At 32.8% G+C, this 16,140-nt stretch overlaps 1 protein-coding gene across 1 annotated transcript in view; it reads left to right on the top strand.

Annotated features, from left to right (window-relative positions):
* Positions 1-14,993, top strand: part of LOC128208874 (saccharopine dehydrogenase-like oxidoreductase) — a 29,195-nt gene extending 14,202 nt beyond the window's left edge. The window contains exons 8-11 of the mRNA XM_052912544.1: positions 11,155-11,274; positions 11,996-12,052; positions 13,021-13,226; positions 13,672-14,993. Coding sequence (XP_052768504.1) covers positions 11,155-11,274; positions 11,996-12,052; positions 13,021-13,226; positions 13,672-13,780 — 492 coding nt within the window. The 3' untranslated portion in view covers positions 13,781-14,993. The remainder of the gene's footprint in view (positions 1-11,154; positions 11,275-11,995; positions 12,053-13,020; positions 13,227-13,671) is intronic.
* Positions 14,994-16,140: the final 1,147 nt, after the last annotated feature.

The raw sequence follows: 16,140 nt of genomic DNA, 5'->3' as shown, positions 1-16,140 counted from the left end.
ATGACGTTAATATTGTAAAGTGGTAAACACTCTCTTGTGCGTAGACTAAATATTGATAATCAAAAATTATTAGTACAAGATTTCATTGAAAATACACCAAGCAGTAGTAGAGTGTACTAGTACACCCTGTCATGTGACAAGATGTATCAAGTTTTAGAACAATCTCTCTTTAATTGTAGAAGTTGCTTGCTCCAGAAACTTCAATAGTAATCTGTGAATTAATCTAAGTTAAGGGGCACATTTCTCTTACATGGCTTTGCTGAAACTGATTGAAACTTTATTTAGCACTCGAACCCAAGGTGAGCAAGTGTACAAAGCATAGAAACAACTCTTCTAAACTGTGGAAGTAGTTTGCGCCACTCATATTATAGCCGTAAATGTGTAGATCAACTACAAGGGCAAGTTAATTTAAACCACATTGCCGCAATTTATGAGACCAATGTCAGACACTAATATACTTCATGGTGAGCCTGTGTACTAAGTTTCAGACCATCTCTTATAATCTGTAGAATTAAACCTAAAACACCTATCGCCATGGCGATAAAACGAATTGATCATGCAACTAACACAAATGTTCAAGGCACTTGCTTCTTTGTAATTTGTTGCAACAATCCATTCAATCTGTTCGCAGAAGTAGTTTGCTCAACAAATGTTTGCAACAACGTAAGGCCGACAAACTGAAATGCTAACTGCCAAACAGATAAACACGCCCACCCACACGTGCGGTAATGCGCACCCACACGCGCGAACGCCCCCCCCCCCCAAACACACACAGACACGCACACACGCACACACACACTTTTGCCTTTCACTGACCTTCACATATGAGGCACTTATAATGCAATTGTTTTGTCTAGATGTTTTAAATTGTCAATGGCCAAATGTTATCACAGGTTTGATTTGAAAATGAAATAACACCTGTACATTGATTTCTTTTGATACTGTATGATTGGTCAATAAGTACAAAATGTCTCTTGAATAGAATTTTTGTGTAGTATCTGAACTTATGATCAATCCTGTAGTAATATTAGTAAATCATTAAAAAGACAAAACTTTTCATAAGTTAATGACACAGCAATGATGACTAATTTACAACTAATTCATAATAAGCATTTAAAGCTATCTGATAACCAATTTTAAAGCACTCAGTATATAACCCCAAGTTTAGATTGCTACTTGTATAATAGCCAACTGCACCGTAAAGTGACATAATTTTCCCCGCTTAATGTAATCTAGCCTGTATTTGTTTTAATCTTGGTGTAAGATTATGCTTCGATTTTCCATAGATCTACATTGTATCACATTGCTTTCAAACAAAGGGTGTTGCTGTTTTCAAAAATGACTGCCATACATTTAAACATAATGTTTGATTCACACGGTGATATACTAAATTCTTATACTAATACATTCATTTGTTCTAAATCACATTAAAGAATTCTTGATCGATAATTTGCATTGTTTGCTAAAACTGGTCATACTCCACCTTGAATAAAGCGTCTAATGTAAAACAAAAAGGTTATTCTTACATAATTCTCACTTAAAACAGATTGACTTATGACAATTGGAATGACGCTAAGTCACCCGATGAAATATAATGCAAACATGTATATAGTTTTCATTGTTAGTTGCACAAGGTCCATGTTAATAATTGCAGCATACTAAGTGAAGCAATGATCAAGTACATTAATTTTTGAGTCGCCTGACTAGGCGACATATAGGGGTTAAGGGGTTACTTTTGTCCGCGGCAGTGGTGGTCGAGTCCCGTTTTCACTCGTCCGGGGCATATCTCGTAAACTATGAGTGGTGTCATCTTCAAATTATATATGTAGATAGATCTCATGGAGGGCAAGAGCATTGCTTAAGAACTGTTACTCTTGCTTTCATATTTTCAGAGTTATTGCCCTTGGTTAATTTTCATGTTTTAAGTTTTGTCCAGGCCATATCTTGTAGAATATAAGAGTTATCAACTTGAAACTTCATATCGCGGGCTTAGCGCAAAACGGTTGTAACTGACTTTTTTTCCAAAGGTGATATTTTCATATTTTTTAACCTTTTTTACAAGCCTCCATAATATCCCAAAAAAATAGCTCTGTAATAAGGATAAATGTATATAAAGCCATATTTGTCAAAAGTTTGTATCTCGAGGGCTCAACGCAATAGTGTCGTAACTCCATTTTTTTTCACAAAATGATGTTTTTGCATTTTTTTACATGCTTTAACAGTTTTCCATCTGTAATAAAAATATTTTTGAAAAATATTGATTTTTAAGTACTTAAAATGAAAAGTTGTCCAAAAGTCGTATCTTAAATTGACTATTTTCATTTATGCAACACTGTCGTAACTTGAGTTACATACAGTGTTGCACTGAAAACTATGCCAAGTTTGATTTAAAAAACTGTGCAACACTGTAGTAACTCAATGAATTTCAACAAAATGATGTCATACTAATGATGTAATAGTGCTGTGATGTCACTTTTCTCAGAAAAGAAAACAACAACAGTAAATATATACATGTACATGTTAAAAATTATGAAATCCAAAGAATTTTGAAGATTTATTTAGGCCACATCTGAAGATAACAGTTTTAAAGTGTTTTTATTTGTTTTTGTTTTTTAAGTACTTATGAACTATTCCTTATCCTAGTTATGTATTGTAACTTGTGCTTAAAGAAGTTAAATGATTACCTTAATATTTGATATTCTGAGGCGATTTAAGTTATTGCATTAGCATCTTAAGTGAATGAAGTCTTATCCTAATAAAACTGACTTTTTCCATAACTTATTTATCAAACTTAAAGGATATTTATGGTAGCATTTTGATAAATAAATGAGTCTTACTATACTTCTATACCATAGTAGTTCAATTAGCTTGCATTTTTAATGTGGTATTGGAAAACTAATATTTGTAGAAAAAAATACTTAAAGCTGCACTTTCACAGATTTCCCATTTTTACAACTTTTTTTATTTTTTGTCTTGGAAAGAGCAAATTTTTGCGTTAATATCTGCAAACCCGATGATAAAAGATTGCTGGCAAAGGATCAGATCGCAGATTTGCATATTTCCGTTCAAAAATTAATGTTTAATGGCTTAAACCGTTACTAACGGTTTAAGAAAACTGCATAAAACCTTTTTTTTTAACTGAAATATAAAAATCTGTGATTTATATTTTTGTCAGTAGTCTCATATTACTTGTTGCCATGGATTTTTGCAAAAAAATGGCTCGTTCCAAGACAAAAAATAAAAAAGTTGTCAAAATGTTTAATCGGTGAGAGTGCAGCTTTAAGGCAAAATATTGTGATTTGGATAAGAATTTTTGCTCCCTGAATTTGATAAGTAAAAATGGTTGGGAATCAAATAATGCTAATTCAAATAAGTTTTTGTCATTTTTTTGTTATCAATCTTTAGATTTCACATCGTGCTCTTAGCAAAAGCTACAAGGCATCAAGGAAGCAAAGTGTTTTGTAGCAGAGGTACACAATGTGTAGCAAATTTGGTGTGCGCATTAGTAACATCCTATACAATTCAACCAACAAACTGGAATGAGAAAACGATGGATGAAATTTTAATTATGGGTGAATAAAATAAACCACACAAACACGTGGTGGTGACAAACTTTATAGGGATGTCAATTTGAAAAGGCTATAGTGGTTAACTGATGACATTCCTGATGTTCTGGCCTTTGTTAACATTGTAAAGGAACATTCACTGCATGGAAGTTGAGATAGAAAAAGTTCCACAGTTCCCTTTTGGTCTCTATAAGATGCCCTAGCAGATACATTAGAATTCGATTTTTCCAAATGCATATTTACCATGGGGTGTTCCAGTCCAGCATACACATGTGCAATCATAAAAAAAAAGACAAAGCATCTTCTTTTTTGATCCCCATAGTAGGTCCAATAAAGGAATGCCAGTATGTGATGGGTCAGCTGTCCTGATAGGCCATGCAGATATTGAGAGCATGACATAGTTTATTGACCAGTTAGCCGAGTCTCTTGAGCCTGGGACAAGTGGAAATGTACTGTTTGAAGTACTTAATGTCAAAATGAAATGGATACTGAAGAAGATACTGATTCAGATTGGTCGGGGTTTAGTGAGATGAAGGAGGGAGAAATAACTTGCAAACCCTATTTAGCTCATGAGCATGTTTGCTAAGGCATGGCTCAGGAAGTGTCAGATGTATCAGACGTCAGCAGTGAAGAATGAGGTTTTATAGATGATGAGGACACAGACAGCTACATTTTAGATGCGTTGCTTCGAAATGAAGCAATGACAGACTTAAATAACAGTTCAGAATTCTTTCAAACATTTGATTTGAATAGAGATGCTTGTGAAAATAATGTAGATGTTTGTGAGAGCTGGTTCAATGATGATGTTACAGTTTACATCATGAATGACAGCATTGATGGGCATGATATTGAGGGAGCTGATGTAGATGGTTATGATGGTGATGTTGATTGGGGTGATGTTGAGATTTGTGATGTTGAAGGAAATGGTATGAATAGTAATGTTGTTGATTGAAATAATGTTGGTGGGAATGCTGTTGATGGGTTTGATGGCAATGATGTTGATAGGGGAGGTGTTAATGGTTATGCTGCTGATGTGATTGATGGCAATGCTGTTGATGGGGTTGATGTTAATGGTTATGATGCTGATATGGTTGATGGGGGAGATGTTAATGGTTATGATGCTGATGTGGTTGATGGCAATGCTGTTGATGGGGTTGATGTTAATGGTTATGATGCTGATATGGTTGATGGGGGAGATGTTAATGGTTATGATGCTGATGTGGTTGAAGGCAATGCTGTTGATGGGGTTGATGTACGTGGTTATGATGCTGATGTGGTTGATGGCAATGCTGTTGATGGGGTTGATGTTCATGGTTATGATGCTGATGTGGTTGATTGGGGAGATGTTAATGGTTATGATGCTGATGTGGTTGATGGCAATGATGTTGATGGGGTTGATGTTAATGGTTATGATGCTGATGATGGGGGAGATGTTAATGGTTATGATGCTGATGATGGGGGAGATGTTAATGGTTATGATGCTGATGTGATTGATGGAAATGTTGTTGATGGGGTTGGTGTTAATGGTTATGATGCTGATGTGGTTGAAGGCAAAGATGTTGATGGGGTTGATGTTAATGGTTATGATGCTGATGTGGTTGGTGGGAATGCTGTTGATGGGGTTGATGGCAACAATGATGATGATGGGGGAGGTGTTAATTGTTATGATGCTGATGTGGTTGATGGCAATGATGTTGATGGGGGAGATGTTAATGGTTATGATGCTGATGTGGTTGGCAATGATGCTGATGTTGATGATGAAGTGGGTTTTTTTTTTAAGAAGATGATGATATACCATTAGTTTATCTTGTTGACAAAGGAGAAATTTCATTAGCTAATGAAAGTCAAAGCCCAATTTAAAAACCGACCAATGTAATAAACAGATTTGTTAAGCTTGTGCATAAAGCAAATCATTTTAGATGTCCACAACCCCTTTTTCCTCCTACTCCCATATGACACTACAGTGACAATGGTCCGGGTAGTCATCGCAAATAAGAAAACTTGATTGTTTTGTATTGATGCTTAAAACACACGCATTCTGCACATTGTATAGTCTGAAAATAGTTTTTTTTAAAAGTTATCCGAAAAAAAAAGTTAATTTGTTTTTCTTGTTTGACTTGGTGGAATGCTGCTTTGGCTAAAACATATTTTCTGGTAATGACCTGAAGTGTTTCTGAACCAGTTGAGTAGAGCTATAAGGACAAGTGAACTTGTGTGTATTAATAAGAATTTCCCCTTCGTGGAAACAAACCAACTATTTGAAAACAATGGTCAATATTGTAATTATTAGTTTCCTTTGAAGGTCATTTTTTCTGATAGTTTTAAAAACATTTTTGCTGACATTTTTTTTAATGAAATTTAATTGGGCAGTCAGATGGAATTATCAAGAAATTTGCCAATTTTGTCAGTTAAATAAGGGAATGATTGTTATAAAGTAAAAAATATAAAATAAATGTACATTATTTCAAAATTGAATGATTATAAGTATTGAAAATGTGCTTTACAGCTTTGCGAAAATGATGTTAACTATAGCTGTTTTGAATTTATGTTTAAATCATGAATCTATATGCTTTGTTAAAGCTTAAACTGTCTTCGTGGCCTAGTGGTAAAGGGTCAGCCTTAGTTGTCTATTATCTGTTTAATTATAAACCATATTTCTCATTAATAATGACAAAGACACAAAGTGCTACAGTGTTGCATAAATATATTTTCTCAAATTGAAATAATATCAGGTGGAAAACTGTCGTAAGTCAAGTTACGACACTGTTGCATAAATATATACTTTGATGAAATCTGACTTTTGAGGTGGAAAACTGTAGTAAGTCAAATTTTCATCAAATTCATCTTTTGTGTTCAATGTTTGAAGATAAGATATTTTTTGGTTTCAAACTAACATACAGTACAGCATTGTTATGTTTAAATACTTCAAATATATCCAACAGAAATAAATTAAGAAAGTTTTTTCCTTCTCCTGAACAATTTTGAAAAATGGAGTTACGACAGTATTGCGTTGAGCCCTCGATCTGAAAATGGCAATTTATTTTAGCGCAAAACAGTTGTAACTGCACTTACAACTGTTTTGCACAGAAAACTTTGAATCAATAAACCATTGGGATGGGATGTAACTCCAATATCATGATGACATCATTGATTACATCATGATTATTTAACATTGTTTTTGAGGAGAGACAGTCATATTGATGAAAAATGATTTGTTTTTAAAATAAACTCCCAATAAAATGAAAAAAATGCATGTTTAAACATCACAATTACGAACAATATCTCATGTTTTATTCCTTTAGTCCTATTTATTCATTTATATTAATAATGTGTATGATATATTGTCCGATAAGATTAAAAAGTCATATATTTAGGAAAAAGAATTGAAGAATTTGATAGTATCTTTAGGCTCTTGCTTATGAAAAAAATATGATTAGGAAAGTAAATTTAAGTTTAAAATTAAATATCCCTTTTTAAAATTTTATTTAGTTTTCTGTGTAAAGTTCGGATATGATTTTAAAACAGGAAAAGAATGTGTGTGTTTTACAAGAATATTGTTTCTCTTAGTAGTTTTTATTTGTAAATATTAATTATTTATTTATATTTCGTGGGCTTTTTATGGTAAAATAAATTTGCATGTTAAAATTTTATATTTTGGCAATATTGACATGTTTTGTACACAGAATCATAACTTTTATAAACTAATGAAAACCAAAGGCAATTGATCTAATTATTAAGGTACATCATTATTGGTGAAAACACAAATTAATTCCCCTACCAATTCTAGAAGAATGTTATATACTTTAACTGAATATTTCGTATCCTATAACACGCTTATTTCCAGCAGAAAACTTAATCCAATGGAAGCTATTTTGCAACCGATTTTTTGCATTTCTTGACACTCTCTGAGTCAAAAATAAGTTCCTTCTTTCTTTTTGTTCATGTGATATTCATGAGCTTTCGCTTGATTGAATGATCTTCAATAGCAAAAAAGTAGATCTATTGAAGTCATTTCGACATTCGTGAGTTCTGAAGATTGAATCAAATCTTATGGATGAAATTCTGATGTTCATGAGCTATATAGTTTCATGCCATTCTGATGTTCATGAGCTATATAGTTTCAAGCCATTCTGATGTTCATGAGCTATATAGTTTCAAGCCATTCTGATGTTCATGAGCTATATAGTTTCAAGCCATTCTGATGTTCATGAGCTATATAGTTTCAAGCCATTCTGATGTTCATGAGCTATATAGTTTCAAGCCATTCTGATGTTCATGAGCTTTATAGTTTCAAGCCATTCTGATGTTCATGAGCTATATAGTTTCAAGCCATTCTGATGTTCATGAGCTATATAGTTTCAAGCCATTCTGAAGTTCATGAGCTATATAGTTTCAAGCCATTGTGGTGTTTATGACTAGCGAAGATCTAGTGAAGTCATTTTGATATTCAAGAACTCTGGTGTTTGAAGTCATGCTGATGATTTTGACTAGGAAGAAGTAGATCTATTGATCATTTGAATATTCATGAACTCCGTAGTCAAGTTCATGCTGGTGTTTATAAATTTCGAGAAGTACCTATGTAAAGTAATTCTGATATTCATGAGCTATACAGTTTGAAGTCATGCTGGTGTGTTTATGACTGGCGAAGAAGTAACTCAATTTAAGTCATTTTGGTATTCATAAGCGATGTCAGTTAAGCCATGCTGGTGTTTCTAACTGACTGGGTAGGCAGTATGAATAGTTGTAAAATAGTAGGTATTTGGTGTAACTATTATGATCATTCTTTTTGCATTATATTTTGTTGCAAAATATTAAATAATAATGTTTTAAGTACAATAAAAAATAAAAATTTAAACTTAAAATTGGCCTATCATATTTAGTATAGAAATGATTGTCTATTGATATAGAATTGACTCAGATAACTTACAATATCATAACTTGATATTATAAACATTATATATTATATTTTGTATTTTTGTCATCATATTTGCAACTTGCATAACTTCAGTAATTTCTTAAGCAAACACTTAATTCTTATTTTTGACTGTTGTCACTACATTTTAGCACCTTTTTTGTTCTATAGTTTTGCTAATCATAAGAATAAGGCTTTAACACCTATGCAAGTTGTGATAAGCATATATTAGATCAAAGAAACAAAGATTATCTAAAGGAAACTCTTAATCCTTAGCCGAGTAAAACTCTTAAGATGACAGTGCCAGTTGTTGGCAACTTAAACTCAAATTTAGTATTTAAACCCATGACTTTCCAGTCCAGGTTGTCATTTAACCTTGGACAATAAACATCGGAAGTCTGATTTGGGTACTTGTCATCTTATAATATCACAGGGACGACCCCCTCTAGCAATCTTCGCTGTGCCGTCGTCGGGTTGTAGTCCGACACCGAAATAGCGTCATAAAATAATCATTGTCATGGTTGTCATGATGGTTACTACTGGTCACTACTACAAGTAACTACTGGATAAAAAATAGATAGAAATCAGATCTGATGGAAATCATTCTAATTTTCATAAACTAAGTTAATGGAAATCATGCTGGGGTTAATGATTTTTTTCGAATGGATGGAAGTTATTCTGAAATTCATGAGCCAATTAGATGGAAAACATGCTGGGGTTAATGATTTGTTTAAGAGTAGATGGAAAGTATTCTGATATTCATAAGCCAAGTAGATGGAAATCATGATTGGGTTAATTATTTGAGAAGATTGAAGACATTCTGATATTCATGAGCCAAGTAGATGGAAATTATGCTGGGGTTAAAGATTTGTTTCGAGAAGATAGAAGACATTTTGATATTCATGAGCCAGTTAGAATGAAATTGTGCTGGGGTTAATTTGTTTAGAGTACCAGATGGAAGTAATTATGATATTCATGAGCTAACATGGAAATTGTGCTGGGGTTGATGACTGGTTTAAGAGTAGATGACAAGTATTCTGATATTCATAAGCCAATTAGATGGAAATCATGCTGGGGTTAATAATTTCTTTCGAGAAGATGGAAGTAATTCTGATATTCATTAGCCATTTAGATGGAAATCATGCTGGGTTAATAGATTTGTTGAAAGTAGATTGAAGTCATTCTGATTACCATGAGCCAAATAGATAGAAATCATGCTGGTGTTAATGATGTTTAGTGTAGATGGAAAGTATTCTGATATTCATGAGCCAAGAAGATGGAAATCATGCTAGGGTTAAGGATTTGTTAAGAGTAGATGGAAAGTTCTGATATTCATGGGGCAAGTAGATGGAATTTGTGCTGAGTAAAGCAGTACTGGAAGATGGAAGTCTGATATTTATGAGCTTTGGAAATATCTTAGCCCTTAAATGATTTCATCGGGATATGATGTTTTGGTACCGGATTTGGTCATTGTCAATTTTAAAATAGCTTTCATTTATTACCTATGATTTTACTAAATGATTATTTTAAATTTCAAGTTCTTGTATATTTTGTACAGATTGATGGTCATTATAAGAGCTGATATGTCATGAGAATGCTATGATGACTTATAAAAATGTTTCTGGATATCATTTTAACTTAAAAACTAGAAATAAGAAATATACATGCATATCTTAATTAGTGAATGAAATTGCTATTTTCTTCACAATTGTACTTACAAAATGCTGATATTCATCATTAACAGTTTGAATTAAGCTGATTATTAACTTAAAATATGATGTTGAAGATAACTGCAGTATATATTGTTGTTGTTTAAATAAATTTATTATTTAATTGTCTTTCATATATATAATAATTTAATTGTTTTTTATGTATTATAAATGTGATATTAAACTAAAATTTTACCCAAACCCCTGTTTGTGCTAAGTATATTAACAAAAATATTCATAGAATATAAGATGTTCTATACACAACTAAATTTTCAAAAAAAAGTGGAAAATATCATAGCTATTATCCTCAGTTGATGTATTTAAGTATAATTTACATTGCAAGTAATTGTGCTTTAAAGTCAAATATCTTAAAGCTGTCAAAGAAATTTTAATAAAAAAGATTCAGTTACAACCCTTTTGCGCAAAATGTATTTAGAAATATCTTCAATTTTTCAGGCAAAACAGTTGTAACTGACTGTTACAACCCTTTTGCGCAAAAATAAATTTAGAAAATTCCTCATTTTTTTGTGCAAAATGGTTGTAACTGACTGTTTTACAAATATCTCTTTTAGAAATTGAATGCAAAATGTTATTGTGATTTATTCATGAAAAGTACACAAATATAAAGCTTTAATAAAAAAAACAAAGTGAAAATGATAGGAACTAGGAAAATAAATCAGTTTTTATGCTCTCCTGAACAATTTTAAAAATGTCAGTTACAACCGTTTTGCGCTAAGCCCGCGATATGTAGATAGATTTCATGGAGTGCAAGTGCAGTGCATATTAACAGTAACTCTTGCTTTCTTAGTTTTAGAGTTATTGCCCTTTGTTAGTTTTCATGCTAAAGGCTCACTTAATAAATATTTCTTGAACTTGTTACATAAATATGTGTATTTTATGACAACTTAAAACAGATTATATGTATACATTAAGGTATACTGTTCGTTACTGTTCGTTTTTTTTCCAGTTTGAAGTGGCAGCTTATGCCTGTGTTCCGAATTTCTTCTATCTGGCGGTCACCCTGCTGTTTGGACTCATCGTTGGCATCTTGGCAAAGTTCAGCTTTGGACGAGCTCTCATTCTGAAAGTAAGTAGTCTTAAGCTGTAAGTACACTGTGCAGCATGGCGTAAAGCTGCAACTTTGTGTTGGATTAGCTCAAATTAATCATGAACGATTAGAGGAGTTCTATTTGACACATTTTTTGAAATACAGCACTGTCAACATTCCCTGTCTAAGGTAGATATTAAGCAATTCATTTCTTACCTTGTGTGTGTTTTAAAGGAAAGGGTTAAGATGTTGTCTTAGAATACAACCTAAATTTACAGCGAATGAAATTGCAGATAGGCAATCATTAAGTTTCAGGCTCAACCTTTAACTATCACAGGTGTTTAAAATCCGATTTTGTGTGGACAATGTGTCGGCAAATGAGGTTGTATTCTAAGTTCTTTAGATGACCTGAATTTGCAACGTTCACTCTGACCAATTTTTTCATTAAGATTTATATGCATGTCATCAAACTATTATGTAATATTGGTTTTATCATCGTTGGAATTGTTGTCGAAGATCTTAAATTAGTTTTTAAAATTTGTATACCCATGTTGCCAGAGACATATGCACTTGTATAGCAAAGCCCATAATGATCTCCAGCTTTTATAACTATTGAGTCAGATCCCTGTTTTTACTGAAAGAAAAATACTTGGTTAGTCAGCTGTATTTATATCCTATCCTATGTATGTATAGATAGTACTCATGTAAAAATATGTTATGATTAAGGCTGGTCATTAATTAATTCATTTTCTTTCCACAGTATCCACACATATTTACCTTTGGTGTGTTCAAACAAGGAGGACCTTCAAAGAAACAGGTAAGATGTGATATTGGTAGCCAATGAGGGATAAGATCATTTCAGTGATATAGTTATAGAAACAAAGGGTCATAGTGAATATGACTATATATCCAATAAATTAAATGTTTCCTTATCTTGTGCATTACGAAGGTAGAAAATTAATAGTTGAGTTCAAATTCATTATAAAATACATCCATTTACAAGGCCTCACGTGTATAATATGCAAGTTATAGAGTGAAGGTTTGGGCCTAGATTCCGTCTAATGAAATCAGAGCCTGCCTAACTATAACGTTTATTATGCCACAATTAATAAAGAGTTCAAATGAACTATCTTATAAAAATGGCGTCATGAACCTGTTTTTAAGCTTCTCCTGTGGTCATATTTTTTACATTTTTCATGTTGGTCGGATAACAGGACATTATTCATTGATGATTATGATAATGATGATGATGATGATGATGATGATGATGATGATGATGATGATGATAATCTGTTTCATGTCTGTTGGTGAGAAATGTACATGTAGTAAATCTATCAGGTAAGTTAGTTAGCATGGGTAACCAGAGATGTTTCCCTTCTTTGGACAGTCTGTCTGTGGCATTTATCTTCAATTTTATTTGGTGAAAAAAATATTACACCATGATTTATCAACATTTAACACCGATCCTTGAACAGTTTCCAAAGATTGATTAATGTTGTATTGTTGTGAGGGTCAATTTTGAATGTAGAACATGACCTCACATTAATCGTAGCTTTCTGGTCTGTCATGCTTATCAATATATAATGCTCATAGAGTTTGCCTTATATCAGAAGGACCACGGCTGTAACTTCATTAGAATGTGCAGCAATGTCCCTTATATTGGCTGATCTGGTTGTCGAAATTTATAACATTTTTTTTTACTATTAAAATAAGATTGTTGGACAAGAGTTGTTATCTCTCTGGTGTTCTCTTGTAATAAAAAACTGATTGGTGATTCCCCAACAGATGGAGACAGGAACATTTAGCATCACAGTGGTCGGCAAGGGTTGGAAGGAAAAGCTTCCTGATGCCGACACAGAGCATGACACAGCCCCTGACACCCAGATGATTGTGCGGGTGTCGGGCCCGGAAGCGGGATATGTTGCCACGCCCATTGTAATGGTTCAGTGTGCCTGTACTCTGCTGAAGGAAATCTCCCAAGACAAATTTAGGTATGATTAAAACTGTGTTCTAACTACCAAATGAGCAGTACCACAATTTATGCAACTGTTTAAATATATTAGAAATGATAAAAAGTATCGAAATCAATGGTTCTTATAAAGGATACAGAGATTCATTTGAAAGAAAGGTGCATATGACACGATTTGTCTACCTTATGAGACTATCGTTGATCGCTGTAAATATTTGAGGACCCACCAGTCACTTAACATTTGTGCATTTTAGCTATTAAATACACCGTTACAATCTTGTTTTCAATTAAGGGGGAAGTCCAAATATTGTTGTATTTTTTAATATTTTATTTTCTAAGACAAAGCAAAAAGTAAAAAGTAATAAAATCCTGTAATTTCTATACATACTATTTTTATATACAGGCTAATAGATGCCATTAAGACCTTACAAGAGATTAGTTTGTTATGTATTTTAAATATCTTTCAGGGGTGGTGTGTACACAACAGCCATGCTTTTCCGAGAAACAAGTCTGATTGAAAGACTCATCAAAAACAACATCAAGTTTGAAGTTGTGAAGGAACAATTCTCACTGTGAACAATAGATGGGCCCAAATTATTGTCCCTTTGTGAACAATAACTGGGCCAAAATTATCGTCCCTCTGTGAACAATAGCTGGGCCCAAATTCTGGTCCCTCTGTGAACAATAGCTGGGACCTCAATATCAACACTAGTTTTATCTTTCCCATCTAATGTCATTCGCCATGACATAAGTGAGAATTTTGTATGTAAACTTCTTTTTATACAAGCTATGACATGCCTTTGTGTAAAAAACAATGAAGAGTATGTATATAATACTTAAGTAAAATAACTGAGCCTCTTTGGATTGATAAGTCATAATTTGTAAAGCTTTCTCAACCTGTACTTTGAGGTACACTATAAGGTACCTGTATACTATTACATGTATATACTATATATAATTATACTAATATATGTGATATTAACTATCTGTATATTCTAGTATTTTTTGCAATCAAAAGTCAAACCGTAATTCAAAAGCTTTTTGATTATTTACCTTGAGTTATGATATAAGCTACCTGTACATTCAAATAATATGGGCAATCAAAAGTCGTTATTCAAAAGTTTTCTTAATCTACATTGTCTAAGTAACACTATTTACTACATGTATATTTTTGATAAAGCCAAAGACAATTGCTAGTATAAACATGTAATAAGTCACATGATAATTATGATGTAAGTGGAAAACACCGAGTCCCAGTTTTCTGTGGCTAAAAATAGAATGGCGGCACCCATGTGTGACAAGTATTTAATTTAATATAAATGTACACTTAAGTAAGTGTTTCAATAATGTGTATCTTATTAGTTTAATTGAAGATTGGATGCACACTTGTGTATAAACATGTTAATATTATTCGTTTGTTATTGTGAATAACTGAAACATATTAAACAACATGCCCAAACCCTGAAAATAGCAATTCAGAATAGCAGAATACCTGCTTGATATCAACCATTTGGCTTATAAGAATTATTTTTCGGTAGTATAACTTCGATATATACACAAAAAATGCATAGTGTCAAATTTTACATTGTTTTCTTTGTATAAGGTAGGAACATTATTGTTGTAATTCTTTGCATTGTACATTGCTTCCTTATTTGTACATGTATTCGTTTGTTTATTACTGTATATGACTTTCTATATAACGATTGTTCTTACTTTTACATTTATTAGCTTATTTGTGACTTGCAACTGTTGATGTATCGCTACAAAGAATATAAAAGAAAACAGTTCTTATTGTTTCAGTTTATGAACAAATGTAATTTAATAGCATGGGTTGGAATCAGAGTTGACCATGACTTGAAAACATGTTGTAGCTAGTTGATCATTTTGAAGGTATTAACATTTAACTTATATCGCACATGAAATTGGCAATATGCACACACTCGCCAGATACAACGTATTCGGTTATACTGGCTTTGAAGTCAAACAAATGCTTTCAACGTATAAACCCTACCAGCCACTCACAAGAAAAATAACTCTTACCGAAATACATATTGAGATATGACCCTTGATCAGCTGTTAAATAGAGAAATGCACTTGTTTCTACTATATAAACTACTACATTATTATGGCTTTATAATACATTATTTACGCTCGCGAATCATGCCATGAATATCTTGTAGCAACTCACATGGCATAATACTTTGACTGAAATACAATGTTGAGTTATGACCCTTGATCTGCTGTTAAATAGAAGAATGGTTTTGCACCCGCTTGGAGTGCACTTGTCAATAGTATATAAATTACTACATTGCTATTATTTATCATACATTATTCTAGCTGCTCAAAAATCATGCAATGAAGATCATGTAGCAAATTACAAGACACAAAACTCTGACTGAAAAACATGTTGAGTTATTCCCTTGATCTGTGTTAAACGGGATAAAGCGTTTTGCACCCACTTGAACTGCACTTGTTTATCATATATTAATAACTACATTTCGATTGCTTTAATATAGATTATTCTTGCTCGCAAATCATGCAATGAAAATCGTGAGGCAACTTACATGACATCCTACTCTGACTGAAATAGAAGTCCAGTTATTTCCCTTGATTAAGCCTACCAGCCACTCACAAAACACACAACTCTGACTGAAATACAATGTTTAGTTATGACCCTTGATCAGCTGTTAAATAGAAAAATGGTTTTGCACCCGCTTGGCGTGTTTTGTTTGTAGTAAATACATTACTACATTGCTATGTCTTTATCATACATTATTCCTGTTCACCAATCACGCAAGGAAGACCATGAAGAAACTTACAAGGCACCTAACTCTGACTGGAAAACATGTTAAGTTGTTTCCCCTGATCAACTTAACGAACAGAAAAACATCGGCAACTGCTTGCAATACTCTGGTCTATACCCTTTAATATTACAT

The sequence above is a fragment of the Mya arenaria genome, chromosome 11 (assembly GCF_026914265.1).
Source record: "Mya arenaria isolate MELC-2E11 chromosome 11, ASM2691426v1".
Lineage (NCBI taxonomy): Eukaryota > Metazoa > Mollusca > Bivalvia > Myida > Myidae > Mya > Mya arenaria.
Note: the sequence above shows the minus strand (reverse complement) of the source record. Positions and strands in the feature narration are given on the sequence as shown.